Here is a 23,927-nt window from a genome sequence, read left to right as displayed (position 1 = left end):
AAGTCAAAGTGTGTCAGATTTCTTTAAGACCCATCTTGCATGGGACACTCTACCCCAACCTTCAGGCAATTTTTACACTGAGACAACCTTAGAAATGTCTTCCTTTAACCTTTATAACAAAATGTCAGTGTGGCTCCAAAGGTAATATTTTATTCACTGTATAAGTCAAACTTCTGCTCATTTGTTTACCTTATATTTCTTCTAATTTTCTGCTTTATTGGGTGTACAAAACTCACCATTGTATTGGAAAACTCTTGTAGTATGGGGTTTGTGTAAGTTGAAAACAATGAACCATTCTTTTGTGACTTTAGCCTTTCCCTGCTCGAAATATTGGAGGGCAATGGCTAACAAGCACTGGGGGAAGGAGGTGAAACGTTGTTTCATGTGGCCTACACTTGATCCTTGGGCAGATGAAGGCCTGAAACCATGGGGCAATTCTGTGGGTGTTATTTAATGAGACCTAATAAGATTTAAGGGGACAGCAGAGGATGAGATGGTTGGATGGCATCACAAACTCGATGGACGTGAGTTTGAGTGAACTCCGGGAGTTGGTGATGGACAGGGAGGCCTGGTGTGCTGCGATTCATGGGGTCGCAAAGAGTCGGACACGACTGAGCCACTGAACTGAACTGAACTGAACAATATTTAGGTTCACAGCCTTGTAAAGACTCCAAATTGGGTTAGTAGGCTTTCTGAGTAGGAAAATAAGTAAACAAGATGAAACTCACTGATAGTTTGCTTCAAAAAACACATCAATATACTGGCTTGAAAGTGACAGTGAAAGTGTTAGTTGCTCAGTTGTGTGCTACTCTTTGCAACCACATGGACGTTAGTCCACCAGGCTCCTCTGTCCACAGAATTCTCCAAGCAAAAATACTAGAGGGGGCAGTCATTCCCTTCTCAAGGGGATCTTCCCAACCCAGGAATTGAACCCAGGTTTCCTGTATCACAGGTGGATCTTTCACTGTCTGAGCCACCAGGGAAGCCCATATATGGCTTACCTGTCATTTACTTTAGTTTCTATTTACTTACTACACTTGAGCATATATTGCTGATAAATTGACTTCATTTTCTTTGCTAAATAGCTTACTGCCATGTTAAGATCAGGATGATACAATTAGAATATTTGATAGGGAAAAGCTCCAAATGAGCCCACTGAGTCTATAATAATGTGGAATCCCAGGGAACAAGTGTTCTAAAAATAACTGTATTTTGAAATAGGACCAGCAGGCTCTTAACTTTATGAAGGAAAGAAAAACTTCACCATAAAAATCAATTCTTTAAAAGGAGAAGAAATCTATCTTAGTGCTAGAATTCTCTAGCCTCATTCTGGTTAAGAGAGTTTGACATTTTAGGGCTGAACACACTGTGGAAATTTAATAAATATTGAAGTTTACAAACAAAAACATAACAGTGATATGTGGACCAATTTTCAAAAACATTGAAAATCAATGTGCCCTTATTCTGCCTAATTTGGTTAACTCAATTATTTAATGTATACTTGATTTGAGTGGGTTTATATTTCAATTTTATATTAAACATTAATCAAATTACTTTCAATGCAAAATTTCCTTTATTTCCATCCCCTAACCCCCCAAGATTTCAGAATAAAAGGGAGTGCCTATTTTAAGTATTGCTAACAATGTTAAAGCATACTTTCACACATTTGTTTCTATTATATTTTGCCCATAATTTTCATCACATATACCACTCACCCTATACCAAAACCATAAACTCTTTCATAGGCATTTAATAGAGTGATTATGCATCACCTTTGTGGGGAAAAAAACCCCTCTTCCCTAATTACTGCAGTTAAGACTATATCCTACTTTCTTCCAGTTTCACCCCATATCCATTTCCATTTCTACACACAAATATACACCCTCCCATCATGAACACAGAGCCTCAGTGGGTTGATGAGCTAAATTAGAAAATGCAGTAATCCCTGAATAAGTGATCAGCTATTCACATTGAGCAAGCAGGTTTTAATTTTAAAACATTGAATGGCCTCAGCTATTCCTAATGGCCTCAATTTCAGCAATTCTATAAAGTACTTGCTTATCATCAGTATGTTTGGCAGAAAATATAAGGAGTATTTTAAAATTTAATTTTTATTATTGGTAACATGATAACATTTAAACAAAGTGAATATTCTGTGACTAAATATCTTAAAGTATTAAGAGTGCAAAGGCAAGTTGAATTCTAAGTCATCTGAAGCAACTCAAAACTTGTATGAGTGCCATTAAAATACCAACAAGAACATTGGAATAAATAACAGTGAATGTTTTGTACGAGACAGATTTGGAAAGAGTAGGCCATTATTCACTTCAAGGTTTTAGAGGGAAATTCTGCTCCCTCCCTAACCATCAATCACTCTCACAGGAGGCCATGTGCCTGTATTCATTTTTAAATGTTCTGGATGTTCTGAGATTCAAAAGAAATAACAGATGATATGTTTATTACTTATAATTGGAGAATTACTAACAATAAACAATATATGTATTTATATGTGTAGACCATGGTTTTCCTATGGAATGATGGCTCTCACAGTATCCCTGGAACAGCAGCACCGCAGTCACCTGGGAACTGGTGATGCAGATCTTTAACTCAGCTCCAGACCTCCTCAACCAGAAACTCTGGGGAAAGCCTTCACCCATCTGGGTTTCCATCAACTCTCTAGGTGATTCCGATGCACGCTAAGGTGAGAGTCATGGCCACAGAAAATTATTGACATTCTCAATGACTGTGTCTAAATACCTAGGATCCTCAATGGTCACAAATATCTGATCAACACAGACACTTAGAGATTATGTACCTATAAAGCCAAGGTTGCTTACAAAGCCATTTTCTTTACTGATAATCACCACTTTCTCAGACATTTCTGTGAACTCTTCTCTATTGTTACCAATCTCAGTAAATATTAGGTTAACCAAAAAGTTTAGGTTTTTTGGTAACATCTAAATGGAAGAGGGGAGGGGGGCACGTGTGGGAAGGACAAACTTTTTGGCCAACCCAATCCCTAGGTGGTAGGTGGCACAGAGGGGAGGTTGGATTTTCATAAAGACAATTTTTATCACCTCTAAAGAATTACTGCATGTGTAAGAAAAAGTAGCACTGAAAAGGCCATGTTGAAAGACAGAGGCTGAATGGATTACTAAGTTTTCTTACTGTCTATAAGAGACACTTTTCCTGGCCTGGACATCCACCCTTCAGTTGTGATTGTTGGTTACTAATGCTTCATGGCCGCCTCTCTTCTTCAGAAAGGTCATCTCTGCGGATTGGAGCCCCTATCTCAGGAGACAACACACATTCCCAGCCTGGGAGGTGACTCAAGTCTCTAGGGGTGGGCCACAGCCAGTGGTGGGCTGGAGCAGAGCCCAGGAGTCAATCGTGTGTGTTTCTTCCCATGTCCGTGTTTGGTGAGATCACACTGGTAGCTTGAATCAGTCATGGCAGGAGTATTTATACCCTGACAACTGGAAAACACTAAAAATCAGTGTTCACTCCACCTCAGAGCTAGCTGATAAATGCTTACTAGCATACTTCTGGCCACAGCCAATGGTTGGCTAGGGTACAAAAGGACAACTCTGCTGGATGGTTCATACTCCAGAGCTTTCTCCATTTGAATCAAGACATAAAGCTAGATTTGGCCTGAGATGATATGCTTGATAGGCTCTTTTGTCTCCCTAGTGATGCTTTCCTAACTCCCACACAGGCTTCTCCTGAAAGCTGACCATCTACAAATCCTGTGCACCCAGACCCCTGTTCTTAGGGTCTACTTCCAGGGAACCTGACCTATAACAACCAGTTAAATTATTAGTTAAGTGACTGCTGTACAAAAGACTCAAAGAATGTATGTCCAAAATCACAAAAAGCTATAAGTCATGGACATTTTGAATCACAAAGATCAAACGAAAATGCAAACCATATATCTGAAATGGGAAGGATCTACCTTTTGTGTATGTGTACATAAATGAAAGAAGCTGCTGGAAAAAGAGGAAGCTGTCACAAACTGGGCAATGTTTCTATCATTCTTCTCAAATTATGCTTTCATACGCATAGGTGAGGAGCTTCCCTGGTGGTAGAGTGGTAAAGAATCTGCCTGCTAATGCAGGAGACCTGAGTTCGATCCCTGGGTTGGGAAGATCCTCTGGAAAAAGAAATGACTTCCCACTCCAGTAGTCTTGCCTGGAGAATCCCATGGACAGAGGAACCTGGAGGGCTATAGTCCATAGGATCCCAAAGACTTGGACACAACTTAGCGACTAAACAACAACCCACAGGTGAATATACTGGAGGATTCATTTTACATAGTATGTTGGAGAAAAACATCTTTACATTAAAACACAACAAATCCATTTTGGAGAAGACCAGCGAATTGAAATGAGATTTTAAAAATAAGAAACATCTAAGAAATTTTATGCTCATGGAAAAAGGAAGTAAGCAAGTGGAAGGGGAAGATATCTGGTTTTATATCCTCAGCCATTCAGAGAACTGAAGCAGAAAAGCTTGAGAAGCACTGCTTTTGGCAAGTTCAGTTGATAGAAAAATCTATAGAAATTGTAAACTATAACTAAAAATATAATTTTAGTGTGAATATATCTTATTATGAAAAAGCTTACTTTTCTTAGTCCCCATTAAGTGTTCCATTAGTATCATAGGCACGGGTGTTCCCACAATTCCCAGAAAACTGATTAACCAAGAACCAGCTTGATGTCATCACTGAACTTGGTTAAGGTAAGGGGGCATAATATCGGCATCACGTCAGCTGTTTAATTTTAAAAATTGTAATTGCAAGGCATGATGGGAATACAGTAGGTGCTGACTCCATGGGTTATTTGTTCTTAAGTCATTCCTTGTGCTTCTGGTAGGAGAGTAGCAAGATTTTGAATTTTAAACTTGTTACTACTTTGGTAGATGTCAAAGGAGACTAAAAATCCATATTGACTGTGTACGTCCACCTTTGAAGAAAATATGGAATTTTAGTTAAATAACTAACTCAATCTAAAACTGTTTCAAGTTGATGTGTTACATGCACACATACACACAAACTAATAAAAATTCTTGTTCCCTCAGCTTGGTGCTAAATAATTATATTCTCAGGAAAACTAAGATGCCATTAATAAACCTCCCAGGACATTTTATTCACAAAATAAATTAAACATTTATACTCTCTAATGGGATCAGCTTTCTCTGGGTATAGGTTTAACCATACCATAAGTGAATGAAACATTGAGTCTTTAGATGCGCTAATGCTGATACTATGTTACTTAAGTTTTTGTTCTGAACAATCTTTTATTTCCCAAGACTTGAGGAAGAGTGTTTATAATTACTCCCAGCCACAAACAAAGCTTCTGGAATAAACCCTAGTAAACAGGACTGGCATATTAAAGGATCAGTTTTTTGATATGGCTGTTTTCAAATAGTAGGAAGGATGATACTCTTTGGAGGAATTTTTATTATCTAACTAAATACTTCTTTAGTAAAATAATGTCAGATGAACTCATTAGCTGAACATTTTGATTAGCCATGTTCTCCTAAATATTCCATGACCAGAAGAGCTGTACAACTCTGATTTAATGCAGTCACAATGGCAACCAATTCTAGCTGCTGCTTTTATCACAGTCCATCAAAGGAATACAAAGAAGCCCAAATTAAAATAAGTTCCATAATAAAAAGAACATGTTCCTTTTCCAACTGTTTGAAAGCCTTTTCCTATCTTTAAGCAAAGTTCACTCAGTAATTATCTTATTTATGAAAGTAAAAAGCAGAAGGATGTTTCTCTTATTAAATAAATGACTTTGTGCTTTGAATGCGGAGGGCATCTCGAAACAGTCAAAAAGAAAGCCGCATTGAATGTCATCAACTTATTTCCTCCCACCCACTGTTTTAAATCATTTGCCTGGTTCCAATGTATACTACACTTACGTAAGTTGTTTATGAAGAGCCAAATTAATAGTCTTCACAATTGTTTTCCTTGGAATTTGGAGAGCTGACAAATGAATTAGTAGAAAATGGCAATTCTACATGAATTAGCTTTTAAGTCTCCCTAAGAGGCTGATGCAGAACTTAATAAGAGACTTATTAGGGGAAGTAGGGCAACTTAATTCAGATTGATTATAGACTTTGGTGAAGACAGCTGGGGTTCAAATGAAACTGCAAAAGAACTTATATGCACTTCAAAGTATGCTAAGCAGATGTCTGAAACAATTACTCTGTGTTGCCTTTTCAGATATTTCAAAGGCAGGATGGGAATAGCATGGTAAACCAAGGTTCTATTTGCCTAAACCGAGGTAGGGGCTTTAAAAACACACACAGCGCTATACCTAAAGTCCGATGCCTTGGGTAAAGGAACATGATTTGACGTTGCTGTCCTCAGTAATTTTCTTTTAATTTTATAAACAGAGCAGGAAATGAGAGCAAATACATGGGAACTAAGTAATAAGCTCTCCTGGCAACATTAACTTGCACTTAATTTTACATCGAACAAATAATATAGTTAGGAAATTTAAGATGATTAAATTCCTCCTTTAGTCTCTAAGCTCTAGTAAGGCCAACAATGATCCTTCTATTTAAAAATACTGGGGGGAAAAAAAAAAAAACACCTCGACTTCTGAAAGTATTTAAGTGAGAGTTTCCTATAATATGCCTTCTCATAGATATACTCCCAGATAGTAAAGGCCAAATCATATGCTTTTAAACATCAGAATTGTATGCTTTGAAAACTAGATAAAACCCTGGTTACTCCATATGACAGGCATTAGTTCCATATTTAACCCAGATTTATAAGGGATTATATCGTTACTGTGTTTTCTTCTCCAACAGCTTACATTAATATGTGTAGCGCTCACATAAAAGCAACGACAAAGGCCTCCACCGAGAATTGCTCTGTTACTTATAGCCCATAGCAATTGACAATTGTTAAGAGCAATTAACAAAATATTAGTAAGCTTTCCTTTTCTTACTACGGGTAGTACATCTTATTCATTATGGAAATATCATTCCTTTATTCAGAGTGGGGAGAGCTTACATATTGTGAACCAGTTTGGTTCTGCCTGGCCATGCATCTCCTATCTCTGTAACAAAGGATTATAAACTTTCTCTATAAAACTCATATATAAGAAAGGATTTAAAGTTGGCTCAGTTAAATGACAAATACAACAAAATTGATGAATAATAAAATATCAGGGTTAAAATGAAAAAAGCAATAAAGGAGGAGGGAGTTACATGAACATGGCTGAAATCTTGCTTCTAAAGTGAAGATGAAATTCTAATGTGTTATATCACCTTGCACATTACCTACCAGGAGGAAACATACTTGGTTTTCTCAGTGTCAAATTCTGAGATTGCATTTCTCTGACAAATTTCTCAGATAAACCATGCCACAGTTAGCCTGAAGAGAGCACTTACCAGTTTTCTTCCTAAATTTTTAGATGGGAATGTTGAAAATTAAAATAAGTCAGGATGGCATGGTGGCCTCATCGTTTTCTCTGTTCTACTATGTTCATAATTACATTATTGTCAATTATAATTACAAAAAGGTCCAACTAAAATATTTCATTGTAAGAACTTCAAGGAAAATCTCACAGAATCCCTGTATTTGAATGTTCATAATAAGAAATATAAGTTGAAAGTCTGATTGAAAAAAAAAACAACAACACGTAAAATACATAACTACAAGGGTATGAGAAATCTGCATATTTCAAGATGGCAGCCTGGGAGAGTCTAACTATAGTGTGTGAAAATCTGTTTCAAGTCAATTGGCAGACTAACGGCAATGAAACGTTTCTGGCTCAAGAATGACGTACCAGTCAGTGTCATGAAACCATGGTAGGTTAAAACAAAGAGACAACATAGAAAAACAACAACTTGCACAAAGTTTTTCACACAGGAATTATTCTTAAGAACAAAGATGTCATAAGTAGACTTTAGATTCAAAAGTTGTTCCACTCTATTAAAACCTGCATGTTTTCCACTTATAGGTATATGTAGCACACCTAGCGATTCAAGGAGTTATTCTCATTTCCCATGACTACAGAGAAAGTAAGAATATTTGCATAGTCACATAAGCATTGGTGTTATTTCCAGTAAAATGAGAAATCATGATTCTGTCCTTAAAATATTTGATAAGCAGTATGAATCATGAATTTTAAAAATAAAGAGGCATTTAAAATTTAAATTTTATTCTAGTGGTTATTTCTATGGCAGCTATATTTGGAAGGCTGAGATTCTCTTAGTGAGCTAAATAGTCAATATTAACATGTTCCTTTCTCTTATTGTATATACACTGTCCTAAAGATGATGACTAGTAATAATGCCATGTCCATAGGGTTCTAAGACTTAGTTGTTGTTTTATCCATTCTCCAAATTCTAAAATCCCATTTGCTAATGAAATGATGTAATGCTAAATCCCATAGAAACACACATTCCATAGTGACTTGAATAACAACTTCTTTAACAAATGAGAGCTGAATGGAGGCAGATATTATGAGAGAGTCACTAAGGGTGATGAAAACAAACTGAGATGGATACATAAAATGTTCTGGCTACCAGCCTAGCTATCCGTTCTGCATTCCCTACAGCATGGAGGCTCTGAGGGCTTAAATTTAAGGGCTTAAATTGCTGAGTAGAAAAATAGGAAGCATGGTATTAAGTACTCTTCTGCTGCTTTTCAAACTAAGTTTTAGTTAATAAAATTCACTCCTGATAAACTACCACCACCAAAGTTTCAAAGCTGGTATTGTTGAGATGCCACAGAAAAAAACCTGATGTTTATTTCCACTGTGAAATGAAGAGCAACTTCTGAAGGGAAATAAATATATATAAATTCATATCATCTATACTTTTAAGATAGGCATAAAATATTTATGGAATACTGGTTTAGAAACCAAGATAATCCCATCTGTTATGACCAGTAAATGCATATTATGACCAGGTACTGTAACATTAGTGTACTGGTGTCTAAGAAAGAAGTGTTGTTACATACAAGCTCTTTTTAAAGCAGCATTCAGTGTATACATGTTTCGTTATTACTGGGATGGGAGTGAGGAGGCTTACCAATCAGGGTATGGGAAATAAAGTTAGTCTTAGGATCAAGAACAGATGAGAGAGGGGAATTGAAAGGAAAACCGCAAATAGGGTTGGGTCAGGGCCAGTTGATATATGAGCTGTTCTATTTTTAGTTAGTTTTTGTTATTAAGTCATGATGTATCCATTCTCCATCTATATTCATTATCTTACTAATGCTCCTGTGTGACCCATATGACTCAAAATGAATCCTTTAAGTCTGCTCAAAAGCCTATATAGTTAGCCACTTGATTTATGAACTAATTTACTTCCTTTGGGACATTCTTTTAAGTTAATTTGCCATTTGGGGGAAATTTTTAAGAATTTAGTTCCTAGGGAGGTGGGAGGGGGGTTCAGGATGGGGAACACATGTACACTTATGGCGGATTCAAGTCAATGTATGGCAAAACCAAGACAATATTGTAAAGCAAAATAAATAAGATAATTAAAAAAAAGAATTTAGTTCCTATATTTTGGGATAAAAAGAATATTTTTAATGCTAAATAGGTAATGTATTTCAAAACATTGTTTTAATTTTTATGTACACAGAATTGTTAACCATTGCTTTAAAAGTTAGACCTGGGGCCATAGAATGTTAGGGAAGATATTTTGGGAGTTATAAAGTCAAATTTTTAATCTCCCTTGATATCTTCACCTACTATTTTAATGAAGAGCTTTTCAATTCCACATTAGATTGTGGGCTTTCCTGGTGGCTCAGAGGGTAAAGCGTCTGCCTGCAATGCAGGAGACCTGGGTTCAATCCCTGGGTCAGGAAGATCCCCTGGAGAAGGAAATGGCAACCCACTCCAGTACTCTTGCCTGGAAAATTCCATGGACAGAGAAGCCTGGTAAACTACAGTCCATGAGATCGCAAAGAGTTGGACACGACTGAGCGACTTCACTCACTTCACTTCATAAGGACAAAGACCAAGCCTGTTCCATTTATAACACTTTGCGAAGAGTTGACTCACTGGAAAAGACTCTGATGCTGGGAGGGATTAGGGGCAGGAGGAGAAGAGGACGACAGAGGATGAGATGGCTGGATAGCATCACCGACTCTATGGACGTGAGTTTGAGTGAACTCCGGGAGTTGGTGATGGACAGGGAGGCCTGGCATGCTGCAATTCATGGGATCGCAAAGAGTCAGACATGACTGAGCGACTGAACTGAACTGAACACATATATAGTACATTTCATAGAAGCTCATAAACAACTGTTGGGTGAAGGAATAAAAGCTACATTAGACTTCTTATATGCTGCTGGCAGTTTACTAGGAACTGTGAATTCACAGATGTACAGCAGGATCCTTTTTCTGAGGATGCTTACTTTCTATGGGAGAACAAAAAGGCCACAATGTATGTGAAGTTTAAGTGCAACAATTTCAGCATGTGTGGTGATTGATAGAAGCACTGAATTAAGAGCAGTTTCTTCTGCTTGATGGGAGGTGGGGGTGAAAGATGGGCTTGGAGCCATTGGAGTTGAGCTGAGTAAAAGTTCACCAGGCAGATAAGTTGGGCTGATCAGGCAGAGTGGAGAGCATTTGCAAAGGTAGAGAGTTATGAAAAGAGATAGGGAAAGGGGTATATGGTCAGAGTGTCCTGAATGGCCTAGAGAGGACAGAAGCAACAGTCAGGTTTCTATGCTAGGGCTAGGAAGAAACAGGGTCACCTGCCTTTGGCATTTGCTGGACTTCTTTATCAGGCAGGCAGTCTCCTGGAGAGTGTTTGGATTAGAATTGGAAGAGAATGGATAACAGAAATATCAGTAAAGAAACTGTTTATTCATTCACTCACTAGGCAAATATTTAAACTGTAGTGTCTGTGATATGCCATGAATGCTGATGGGGAATGGGGCTTAAGGACGTATAATATAGCTATCTGAATTAACAGATGCTGGGACTAGAAGGGGACACTGGGTAAAAAGAGGAGAAAAAACATAAAGGAGATATTCTGAGGCAAAATGAGCAATCAGTGAAGTCAATGAAAACACAGAAGGATTCAAGGATAGACCTCAAGTTTTTGGCCTGAGCAACTTGTTGGCTTATGATCCATTAACTGAAATAGGAAACAGAAGAAAAGCTAGGTCAAAAGGGATACTTATAGGGGAATAGGCCAACAGGAGAACAAATGGATTTGCTTTCAGAATGGTTGCCTTTGGATTCTAATGGCATATGGGTTGTGGTCAGTCGCTCAGTCATGTCCGACTCTTTGCGACCCCATGGACTGTGGCCCACCAGGCTCCTCTGTCCATGAGATTCTCCAGGCAAGAATACTGGAGTGGGTTGCCATTTCCTCCTCCAGGGAATGGCATATGGGTTAGCAGACCAGAAAAGAGATTCAGACTAGAAATTCAGATCTGTCACCATTCACTCCATTTCAAACTGGGAGCATTTATCCAAAAAGAAGAGAACTGACCTGGAGGAGGAAATGGCAACCCACTCCAGTATTCTTCTCTGGAGAGTCCCATGGGCAGAGGAGCCTGGCAGGCTACAGTCCATGGGGTCACAAAGAATCGGACATGACTGAAAGTGACTTAGCACATGAGCTAAGGTTTTTATAGAATAAAAAGAGAACTGAGCTCAGATTAGAAATTTGAGCATATCAACACCTGAAGGGTGGGGAGAGTTTCAGAACTGAGGAAAATAAAGGACGAAGAAGGATGTGGAGGAAGCAGTGCCATGAAAGCCCAGGAGAAGAGACCTTCCAGAATGAGGGGGCTGTCAAATGTGCCAAGTTCAGGTGAGGATTTCACTTCTTTTGCATTTGAACCTTGGGGGATGTGTTGGTCTTGACACTAGATAAACAGACAAAATATGTTTCAAGTTGCTATTTTCCAAAATGATACTCCTAAATATGTATATTCTTTCTTTGTAAAGGTATTTATCATCTTTGTGCCATATGGGAATGTAACTTTGGTCTCATGGACATTATTCCAAATATAGAGTGATATTTCCTAATCCCTGCAGTGGACTAATACAATGCAAAAATTGTATTCTATACAATGCCTTTTAATGGAAGGGCAGAATTAATGGTCTCAGTTCACAGTACCATAACTCACTCAAGTCATATAATTCAGTTAGCAAAAAGGCCAAAACCTAGACTCCTGGCTACTGACTAAATATTGTATTTTTCCCTTCTCTGATACTAAGAACCAAAAATACACACATACACACATGCACTCAGACACCCATGTGTAATTCAGACCACTTTAGTACACTTAAATGAATTTCCTCATAGCAAAATCAAAAAGATTTTTCCCCCTGTACCTTAATATTTCATTTTCTATTACTGAAGACAGACAGATGATTAGATCACTATCTTCTCATTGAGAAAATATTGGGTTGGCCAAAAAGTTCGTTCGAATTCTCCGGGCCACCCCCCCCAACCACGCGCCAGAAGACTTTGAATTTGTGAAAGCATTCTAATACATAAGGGCCCCATTTTTAACTTTTTGAGAAGAAAATGTTGCACCAGAGTTCAGATTAGAACCTCCTTTAAATCTCTCAAAGGGTGCTGAGGTCAAACAGTAGACCGTACCTTGACTTTCTCAAGGTGATCCTGGAGGGAGTCAATGAGAAGATCGCCCACGGGCTGCCATGATCCCTTGATCACCTCAGCTTGGCGCAGTTTGAGGTCCAGCTCATCCGTGGCCTCCTGCAGTTCTTGGAGTCTTTCGAGGGCCTCGTCTATTTTTCTCTGCCAGTCAGCCGAGTGCAGATTCAATTTTTCCCACTCTGTGTTGACCTCCTCAGCCTGCTTTCGTAGGAGTCGTGTGACATTCTGGGCTTTCTCCTCAGGCGGCAGCTCTAAATTGGTAAAATGACAAGGTTTTAGGCCACATTCGTTTTTGTGTTTAAAAAAAAAGGAAAAAAACTGCTGAAAAGGTCATACTGGCAAAAAGAAAGAGAAAAGTTTCACAACAGGGCAACCTTCTGATTAATGGCTCTTTTCTACTTTGGAGTTTAGGACATCTGAAGTCGTGTCTTCCTGAGTGAATCTGTTCTACTTTATATCAATCGGATAATCCAAGATTCATTTATGCTACTGAGTAGCAAGATGTTAGGATGCACACCACCAGCTCGAATTTACTGCACGAAAGAAGGCTCTTAAATTGAAAATTAGCTTATAGTCTTTGTGATAATAAACTTCCTCACAGATAATCTCTTTTGTTTGTTGTTTACTAAATGTTTCAATAAGTGATTGCTAATCTCTTTTAATGTTTATTTATGAATGTGCAAACAGATTTATGCATGGTGCTTTGAGTCCCTTTTCTTTTTCAGCATCAAGGTTTAATTTGAATCGATTCTATTTAACCCAGAAAATATGAGACCTATCCAGACCTTGGCAGCCAGAATGGATGGGATGCTCTGTCACCACTGATCCTTCTATCAATATGTTATTACAGTTCCACATTCAATTACCTCTGGGCTCCTGGTAGAGTTTCTCTAGTCCTTCCAAAGGCTGCTCTGTCAGAAATATTCGTACAGTCTCAAGAGTACTCATGATTACAGGTTCTTTCGTTTTCAATTCCCTCTTGAAGGCCTGTGAAATGAGATGAAAAGAAATGCTGATTTGGTTTGTGGCATTCTTCTCCAAATTAATCCTGGGTGCTCAGAACTTGGTTATGAAATTCCCAGGTCAATTTCTATCTCCTTTATTTATAAATTGATAGCCATAAAATGATAAAGAAGGCGCAGTGGATCTTTCTGTTAAGCAGGAAAACACTGTGTATTGTGGAGAGCACAGCGGAGCTTTCAAGATATGTTAACATCCTTTAAGATACGAGTGATTTATTTAAGTAACTTGACTGCCAAGCTTGAAACCTGGAGCTAAAGTTCTAAGACATATATTGCAAAACTCTAGCAGGGCTAATGAAACTTATGCATACCCAAAAGAATAGATATACAGATTATAATGGGAAACCTAAAAGGCCACTTGGAAAAACTTAGGTTGTACTGAAGTATACGACCAATCCTAATTCATAAACATCAGCTAATTCTGTCAAAATGTCTGACAATGAACATAAAGATGTATTAATAGTAGACTAAGTGAAACCTCAACACTTTTGAGAAATACCCAATACATTTTTTATTGTGACTTCTTTGAACATGGGAGAAATGTTTTGAGGTACACTGGAGGTAGATTTGTAGGAACAAGCTTCTCTAAAAGAGTGAGCCTAGAATAGATGTCTTGAGGTCATCTAAATCAGCTATCAATTTAAGTCTCTAACTTAATCTTCTTTGATACAGAGTATTAAAAGACAACAAAAATGCACATTTTCTGCCTTCAAGAAGTTTCTGAACCAAAAGAAGGGAGAAAACGAATACACTAGAAACAACGAAAACACTAAAATTCATACCTAACCAAGTGCTAAGGGTTGTGAGACATCCTGTGAGGCTAGGATAAATTCAGATACTCTGAAACCATTGAAGATAGCTGTTGACCCATATTCCGCAATCTCAGAAGGGAAGTTGTTAATGAAAATATTAAATCTCACATAAATGCTAAAAGATCAGTGTCAAAACAACAGTAATAATAGTCATCCTGATCTGCTGCTGCTGCTACTGCCAAGTTGCTTCAGTTGTGCCCAACTCTTCGTGATCCCAGGGACTGTAGCCTACCAGGCTCCTCCGTCCATGGGATTTTCCAGGCAAGAACACTGGAGTGGGGTGCCATTGCCTTCTCCAAGTCATTCTGATCTAGGACTTAATTATTCGTGTCTTGTTTCAATTCTACCTTATTTTTAGAAAGGTTGCCTATTGAATTTAAACCCTGTTTTGTTTCTGAGAAAACTTAGCAGTATCTCCTTTAAATTTCAGGTATATCATGTTTTAAGAGCACTCTACAAGTACACTGTGTGACACATTTATAAAGAAAAGCCTAATGGTGTTCGCCATTTAAAGAAATCCTGAGTCTGATCCTTTGCAAAAGGATCCATCTTTCAATGTTATTTACAATTGAGCAGAGAGAGACAAGGTTTTTGAGCCAAAGTAATGAAATTTTATGAGTGGAATAGTAGGATTCAGCCTGTACATAGGGATGCAACTTCTGTAGAGGTAGACATTCTTGCACCCTTGAAATCATACCGAGTGGGTGGGTTATTTGTCCTGCTTACATGTAAATTTTCCCTCTGATATTTCATTTGTAATCTGTTTGTGAATGTGCACACAGACATGTTTTTGTGTGCATATGTGTATATAGTTCTTGTATTACTGCACTTTTATCAAATATATAATTTTTCCAAATCCAAGATAATTATTACTTTACTTTGTCTCTCCAGTTGGACTTGATAATAGGAAGGTGATACTGACATTACCAATGATATAATAATATCTCCCTTTATTGAACTGCTATGTGTCAGCAGTTATACTAGAGACTAGAAATACAGAGTTGAATGCAAAACAGCCCTTCCTAGGTAGGAACTTATAGTAAATAGTGGAAGATTTGATTACATAAATAATTTCAACACAATATGGAAAGTGCTATAGGCTTGCACAATATGCGAAAGGAAATTGGGAAAGGCTTCCTGGAGAAGATAGTATTCACGAAGAATTCTAAAGCAGGAACATGAGAGCAAGGGAAAAGTAGGTTGGAGGAAGAGGAAAGAAGAAGAAAATGCATGTATGAAGACAGAGGGTAACTCAGTGTGCCAGTGCAGTTCTCTCAAGTAGGTGAGCATTTGTAGAAGATCAAGTACAAGAAGAAGACATGTCCACAGATGAACCAGGGTACTGTTCTCAACTCAAAATAATTAGACCTTTAAGTCAGGGTTTGAACCTCAACCTCTGACCATATACAAAGTCTAGGTGTTGTCTTGTAGGTAATCAGGATCCTTTGAAGGGATTTAAGCAGGAAGTGGCATGGGCAGATATGCATTTCAAATCAATTATTCGGACATTAGTACAGAGTACATATTTGAGAAGGACAGAAATGGAGTCAGAGAAAACAGGAGGCAATTGAAAGAATTCACTGAAAGGTTATGAGGATCTGATCCAGGGAAATGGTATCAGGAAGGAAAAAAAAAAAAAAACAGAGTAGGGAAATGTTTAAGAGAGTAGAGATGTGGGAATTTGGTGACCAAATTGATGCTAAAGAAGAGGAAAAAGAGCAAGGGTGAACTCCTAGTTTCTAGGTTGGGTAGAGGAGGGAATGCTGGGTGCAATTAAACTAAACATGAGGAAATAAATTCTCCTGGATTTCTCAGTACACCTATAAAAAGTTCTAGCCACATGAACACCTTCCCATACCATGAGAATTAGATCTGTAATCATTTGTCTGATTAATTTTACTGATCCAAGAGGGCCAATTGGTTATAGCCCAGAGTAGTTCTCTAGGTTACGCTGCAAGGTGTCAGAAAGACTGGAATGGCTATCTCTGTGGGCATTTATATTTCAAAAATATAAAGCCCAGACTTTGGAGACATTTCTAGGTTGTAGAATCTGAGATGCATGGGGCTACCTGGCTCCCAGAGAAGCTGGAATTAGAACTCAGAGCCATTAGGTTTCCAAGGAGACCCTTTCAGAGGGAGAAGGGGATGACTGCCTCCTTCTCCTTTATAAGCAGAGAAAAATCATTTTTTCCTGGGTCAGTCACTCACACAGGAAAATTTTCATCAGATCTCACTATGTCTCCTTAGGGGTAAGGCTTGAACAAAGGCTAGAAGGTAGTGATGATATTTACTGGAAGTTGATTAAAGGAAATTGGCCTCTGGTCTAGAACACCTTATGTGCACATTCAGGATAAAAATTAATAAAGATGAATATGAAAACTCCAATACTCCTACGAGGGGGGTCTGTTGGGCAACAGAGTAAGGGGACGTGATACCCTCAGCTTGGAGATATAACATTCATTCCAGCAGGAAACAAGTTTCGAATGCCACGTTTAGAGAGAAGAAATGAGATATAAGAGTCATTCTCTCACTAAGTTAATATACACTAAGGGTCTAGGATTATGCTTATAGGCAAGGAATAAAATTACATCAGGAGATGAGATTACTCAGTGGAGTGAACGGAAAAGAAAATTCTGGAGAACATACATAAAAATTTAGTGAGCAGACAGAGAAATTGGATCCTATGAAAAGCTGAAAAGGATTGGATAGGCATAAAGATTGGGGGAAAGAAGGACTGTAAAGCTGTTCAAGACAGTGAAGAGTTTGAGAGGAATAAAGTGACCAAGAGTGTCCAATCATGACAAAGAAATAAAGCAAGATCAGCACTGAAAACTGTTCATGAGACTTGGTGAGAACAATTTCAGTGGACGCAGTAGCTTTGGAAATAGTTCAGCTGAGGAGCAAGTGAGAGAAGAAAGAGAAGGTATTTCAAGTGACAACTATTTGCCTACTATCTTTTTCTTTTTCCTGAGAGGGAGAAGATGACAGGACAGAGATGATCACAAGGTAGAGAAAGATACATTCTTTTTAGGATAGTGGTGGTTTGAACACAGACGGAAAGTTGGATAATCAACCATCCTGGTCTGCCAGGAACTAAGGACCAGGAACCTTTGATGCTGAAACCAGGACAGCATCAGGCAAATCAGGACAGTTGGTCACCACAGTAGAGAGAGATATATTAAACATCTCAGGGCAAAGTGGAAATAATTGTTGGGGCAGGGTCTGTCAAATAAGGAAACAGATTTTAATGGTCCCACTAAACTGAAAAAGCTCAAGACACTGTTTGATGATGCGATTCCATTGTTAAAATTGAACAGCCCTGTGATAACCTGGAAGAGTGGGATTGGAGGGTAGGGTGGGAGAGAGGCTCAAGAGGAAGGGGATATGTGTATACATATAACCGATTCACTTCATCGTACAGCAGAAACTAACACCACATTGTAAAGCAATTATACTTCAAAATAAAATTAAAAAACTGAACAGCAAATAATTCAAGGCTGAGGACCACCCATCCATTGTGAGAGAACACTTGTTTGCCCCTTGAGTTGTTGCCAACAGCTTAGCTCCACCACAGCTGCACAGTTTATTTCTAAATATGAGTCACTAAGGATTAAAATAAATCTAAAGAAATGACAAAGGAAGTTCTGTCATTACAAACACATAAGCACCATGATTTTCACATTGGTGCCAGAAATTAAGAAAAGAAAGTAGATGGAAGATAGAATTAGTTAAGTGACTGAAACTTGAGAATTTAAGAAGATTTAGACTCCACACACACCACACACACAAAAAACTGTAAAAACTCCAGAAAAAAAGGGAGAGGAAAAAAAACTATAAAGAGCAATGTCATATTAAACATGGTTATATGAAAGGTGCTCTTCATTTATTCATGTAACACATTTTGAGCACCTACTATGTACCAGACACTGTTCTAGGCAATGGACATCATTGATTCTTATAGCATGGAGTTTAAAAGAGATAAGCTTAGGTAGAAAAATAATAACAAGACAACAACAGCAAAAAAAAAAAATCCTCATGAAGATATTGCATTAAAATGATGAAAAATAGATTTTTCAATATCTGATCAATTTACCCCAGACTCCATGTTATAACAGTTAACTTCATTTGAAAAGTAAGGAAAATGGAGCCATTTTAAAACAACAACAACATTCAATACCAAGAGCCTTAACTCTTTGATAGTGTGTTGCTTCACAAAAAAATAAAGTAGATTTGAATGACACTGGGGAAAATACATACTTATATACAGTACTGATTTTGTCTTATGGATTATAACTAATATTTTAAATCAGGATGTTGGTTCATTCATTTGCTGATATGAAAAAGCTACCAGACATAAAGCCCTTCTCCCTTACACACACAAAATGTATCTTTACATTATTTAGATGTCAATATTCAACTGATATGGTATTTACTTCCTGAATCTTTTGAACATACGAAACTATTTTCTTTAAAACTCTCCATTTTCCCCATACCTCCTTTCTTCTCTTTTTGAGAGAGCAAGGCCCAAGGGTCTGAAATAGTGATGTGGAAGAACTGGAAGCAACTACAAAACATTTCAAGTAACTTTGTGAAAAGAAAATAATCTTCTGTCTCACAAATGAGAAAAAAGCCTACTAAATTGATATTTTTCCTTTAGCTTCTTGAAGTTCAGAAAATAAACTTACAGGAATCGTGCTACAAAATTACAGTAGCAGCAAATCCCAAGGTACATCCATTTTATTGCATAGGTTAAATCATCTGATGGACAGTATTTATACCTCATAAATACTAACCAACTGGGCGACTTGACTGCTTGCTGATTGATTCATTCATTCACAAATATTTATTTTGAATCTATTACATATAAGGTAGGGCAGAAATAGGGACCTGATCTTTGTCCTTAAGGAGTCAATAGTTTGGTTGAGTAAGTATGTTTGTATAAAAGCATATTTTTATTTAACTAATGTTTTACCATTGTGAAGCAAAGTACAGATAAGTTATGCTTTTACCTAAAGCCATCTGTTCATTAGTCACTTAGGATCCAAATTTTGAAATTCTTAAGCCAGTCTGAAAGTGACTAATAACAAGAAAACCAGTTTCCTAAATTACAAAAAGTGTGGAAGACACAAAAGTGGAAAATCCTAATTACAGTGAGGCAAATGAAAAAGTTAAAAAAACCTGAAAGTAATAGAGAAGAACCAAGCTGTTGATTATTCATCTTAAGCCAGGCTGAAAGTCAGAACAAAAAAATTAAAGTTCCTTGAATTACAGAATATTTGAAAGCCACAAAGGTGGAAAACCCTAATGACTGTGAAGCAAATCAGAAATAAAAAACCTGGAAGTGAGAGAAAAGAACCAAGTCATTGATTCTTTTTTTTTTTTTTCTGCCTGTCCTATTTGTGGGGAAAAAATTAGGGTGAATATGACCAAACAACTTAATAATACATAAATAGGAGTAGCTTAGAACCATGTGGGGTGGGGGGCAGTGAAGGGTGAGATACTGATTTGCCTGATAGAAATCAGAGAAGAGCGATACAGGATGAGAATGTGGGCACAGGTACAGACATTACAGAGAGAAAAGCTATGTTGCTGTCACTTATAAAGCCAGGGGGCCTATTACTAAGGATGTAAGTAAAAGCTCTCGTATTTCAAAACAAATCTCTTTCAACCAGGTACACTGTACAGTTTCCCCGGAGCTGAATTTTATCGATATTCCCACTGAAGTGCCATCTGTATTGGTGTCATTTGGACTGGCAATCTGAAGGAATGACTATCTGTTATTTCCACATTTGTTAGCAAAACTTTACAGAACCATCCTGAGAGGCAGGCTAAAGTGGTGACAAGTTCACTGTCCTGGGTAGCAGGACATAAGCTGAAGTCTGGGCTGGGCCCAAACTAGGATGCATGATCTCAAACAGGTCATAAAATCTTCCCGAGCCTTCCTGTCCTCATTTGTAACATGTAGAGGTTTGCTAAGTATCTTACCTAAGTTCTAACATCCATTTCTAATATTCCATAGTCATTGGTCCCAGGCCTGTTATGTGGTGGCACTTTGAGACGGTCTCCCTGAGGCATCGTTCCTGATATTAAGATTAAAGAAACAGCTTGGCACCTAATAGATATTCAATAAATACAGTTGAATACATAATGGAACACTCACGTAGAAAAACCAAGTGTGTTATATGAAGGCCAGTTGGATTTAGATGCAGACGATGTGAGAGTGAAAGCCTCGTTTTATGAATTAGGAGAGAAAAAAAATAATGCTGTCAATTGGGAAAAACTGAGAGACCCATTTCTGGGTCCACTCTTACTTTCCAGCTGTAAAGTTGAGAGTAATCTGTGAGTTACTAGGTGGATTTTCCTTAAAGGAGGCCCTATTAGCCCTGCCTTCTTAATCCAGGTGATTTCTTCTCTAAAGGAGATACTGACATCTACCCATTTGCAAGTTCCATTATTTGAATGGCTGGTTGGGGCTTTTCCTCTAGCCTGCGTTGGCTAGATGAGAGGACCTACAGACTTAAAAAGTATAAGTGATCCAACGGTGCTGCTTCTTCAACAAATGGTTACTGAGGGCACAGGACAAGTACGGCAACACCGTCATGCTCACAGATTGATTAGTATTTTAGTTTTGTCATATCATGTTGTTCGTTTCCACATTATTTTTACCTCATCTGCATGCCTATGTTGGTTTTACTCCTGACAAGAATGTTGCCGAATACATTCTGTTACCATAATGACCTTTCTCATTTTTAAGAGCCACCCAATTTATTGAGTCTTGAGCACATTAGAAATATTGTAACTACTAAACACTGATTTAGGGGCAATCATTGTCCAATTAATCTGAAATGAAGATCATGGAAGAAGGCAAGATCCAAATGTGGTTCACTGAAGTAGCAGAGATTCTGCTTCTAAGAATGTAAGACAAATTCATAGGGATTTTTGGAAGAAGGAGATTTGCCAGAAGTGGCAACAGAGCCCAAACCCCCAGAAAGACAAAGGATTCACTTAATACTCATTTATGATACTTTGTATTAGAGAAGTTATGAAAATGGGACAGATGAGCTATCAAGGAAAGCTCATAGTCACCTTTATATTCTTATCGTGGTAGAAACACGTAACAAGAGATACTCCTTCACAAAGTCTGAAGTGCATGATTCAGGAGTGTTACGTATAGGCATTAGGGTGCACAGTAGATCTCTCAAACTTACTCATTTTGCATACCTGAAAGCTTCTACTTGATGAAGAACTCCACATTTTCCCCTCTCTCCAGGCCCTGGAAACCACCTTTCTCTTGGTTTCTGAGTTTGACTACATATCATCTTTAAACTGGATAAAAAAGTTTATCTTATTTTCACTCTACTTCTGCAGAAAATTGAACCTAAGGGATTATAGTATCAGATACATATAGCCATTGTTTCTGGTAAATTTAAGCATTGTTTCAGATAGTTAACAACTTGAACAAAAATACCAATTTATAAGTGACATTTAAGTCAATTTGAAGCAATTTGAAAAGTAAATGGACACATTTTAAGTCTGAAATAATTTTTTAAAATATCTAATTTTAGTCGATGAAAAAAAAATTTTTTTGAGCATCCTGTGGGGCAAAGTGTTTAACCAGCTCCTGTTGAGATTTACTTTTTGGAAGTCATTTAAGCACAAAGTTGTCTTCTCTGAAATTAAGGGCACGGGCTAGCCGAGACTCTAGCCTGCTTGCAGATCTCTGATACTGTGGAGGAATAGTTTAGTGCCCACGTAGCATCTTGCACAGCTGTCTGATTCTCAGTCCTAAGGCTGAGCTGCTTCCAACAACCACTGGGGAAGTCACTTCCACAGACGATAATGCTGTTAAACTCCCAGTCGACCTTGAAAAATCACTGCTGAAAATTCAGTCTGCTCCCAGGGTCATTTAAAGAATTAGTATTAGGTTGGTGAGCCTAAACCCTAAATTTTGGACATTCTTTCTGAAGCAATAGTGCAGATAAATGGATTATCAGAAAACCCTGTGAAAAATTAATTAATATCCCTTCTCAAGAGGCTTAGCCAAAATTTGAGATTGTCAAGTGTGAGTGGTGACTAATTTCTGAATCACACAATTTGTTTCTGTCTATCAACATGATCCAGAAATGGAACTTCACATACACACTCTCCCCTCATCCATGATCATTTTGAAGTCTTTCCAATTTCCATAAATGGCATCATCATTTCCCCATTTGTTCAAACCAGAGACTTCAGAGTCATCCTTGACTCTGCCTTCTCTCACATTCCACATCCCATCTATCTTAAGTTCTATCAGCTCTACTTTCAAACTGTATCTTAGGTCATATAATTTTTCATCATATCTATCATTTCCATTCCAGTCCAAGTGATCATTATCTCCTTCCTAAATGACTTCAACACCCTCCTAATCTTTCTCCCTGCTTTCTGTTTTGCTCCTCCTACCATCATTTCCCCACACAGCAGCCAGTATCCATTTCTGAACACATTAATCAGATCACATCATTCCTGCCTGTAGTCTTCCAGTAATGGCTCAATAAACGCAAAATAAAATCCACCTCCCAACTAGGGCTGAAAAGGCCATTCATTATCTGGTCTTTGCTTCTCTGTATAACCTACCACTAGCCCATCCTGCTATTCCTTGAATGCACCAAATCTGTTCTTATACCTTCACATTTGCACTTGTTGCTCCTTTGGCCTAGAATATCCTTCACTCAAGGTCTTTGCTTGGCTCACTCATACACAGAACCCTTAGCTCAACTAATAGTCTCTTTAGGTATGCCACTACCTCTCAGTCTTTCTCTAGCCTTATTTTTAAATTTTATTTTCATAAAACTGATCTGATACGATTTTATTATTATTTTTTTTGGCTCTACTGTGCCTTGCAAGATCTTAGCTCCTTGACCAGGGATCGAGCCCCAGCAGTGAGAGGGCTGAGTCCTAATCACTGGATCACCGGGGAATTCCCCTGACATCATTTTATATATTAATGTATTGGCTTACCATGTGTTTCCCTCATTAAAGTTTGAATGTCTGTGGAGGCAGAGTCTCATTTTGTTCACTATTGTACTTTCAGCCTCCAGCACAGAGTAGGTGCTCAATAATTATTGAAAGACTCAATAAATTCTAGGAGTCTGAGTTATGGTAGAGTTTTTCCTAAAATAATTTTTTTGAGGGAAATGGAAGAACACATAAAAAGATCAGGGGCTTATCTGTGATTAAATGAAAGTGTGTAAAAATTCTTGGTAAATGCAAAGTACTACACGAATATTATTTTAAGAGTATTTGTCAAAATATCAAAATATTTTGACATGGTTATAAAGAGGACTGTGGTAGAGAAGTCAATGTGTAAACTATTCATAGTTTATCTTATTATAGTCATTAAACAAAAGTAGCAAATCCTAGATGACTCTGTTCTTAAGTTCTGATGATAAAACTAGTTTTCAGAAGACTTCTTCAAATGGCTAGAAATGTAGTTC

General features: G+C 37.8%; 1 protein-coding gene across 8 annotated transcripts in view; it reads right to left on the bottom strand.

Annotated features, from left to right (window-relative positions):
* The window catches only part of DMD (dystrophin), a 2,254,125-nt gene that overhangs the window by 363,786 nt on the left and 1,866,412 nt on the right, over positions 1–23,927 (bottom strand). For all 8 annotated transcript variants that reach the window (XM_040266338.1, XM_040266336.1, XM_040266334.1 and 5 more), the window contains 2 exons: positions 13,487–13,607; positions 12,603–12,871 (listed from right to left, as the gene is read on the bottom strand). In XM_040266338.1, the coding sequence (XP_040122272.1) occupies positions 12,603–12,871; positions 13,487–13,607 (390 nt within the window). The remainder of the gene's footprint in view (positions 1–12,602; positions 12,872–13,486; positions 13,608–23,927) is intronic.

This window comes from Oryx dammah, unplaced genomic scaffold (genome assembly GCF_014754425.2).
Source record: "Oryx dammah isolate SB20612 unplaced genomic scaffold, SCBI_Odam_1.1 HiC_scaffold_23, whole genome shotgun sequence".
Classification (NCBI taxonomy): Eukaryota; Metazoa; Chordata; class Mammalia; order Artiodactyla; family Bovidae; genus Oryx; species Oryx dammah.
This window is presented reverse-complemented; position numbering and strand designations above follow the sequence as displayed.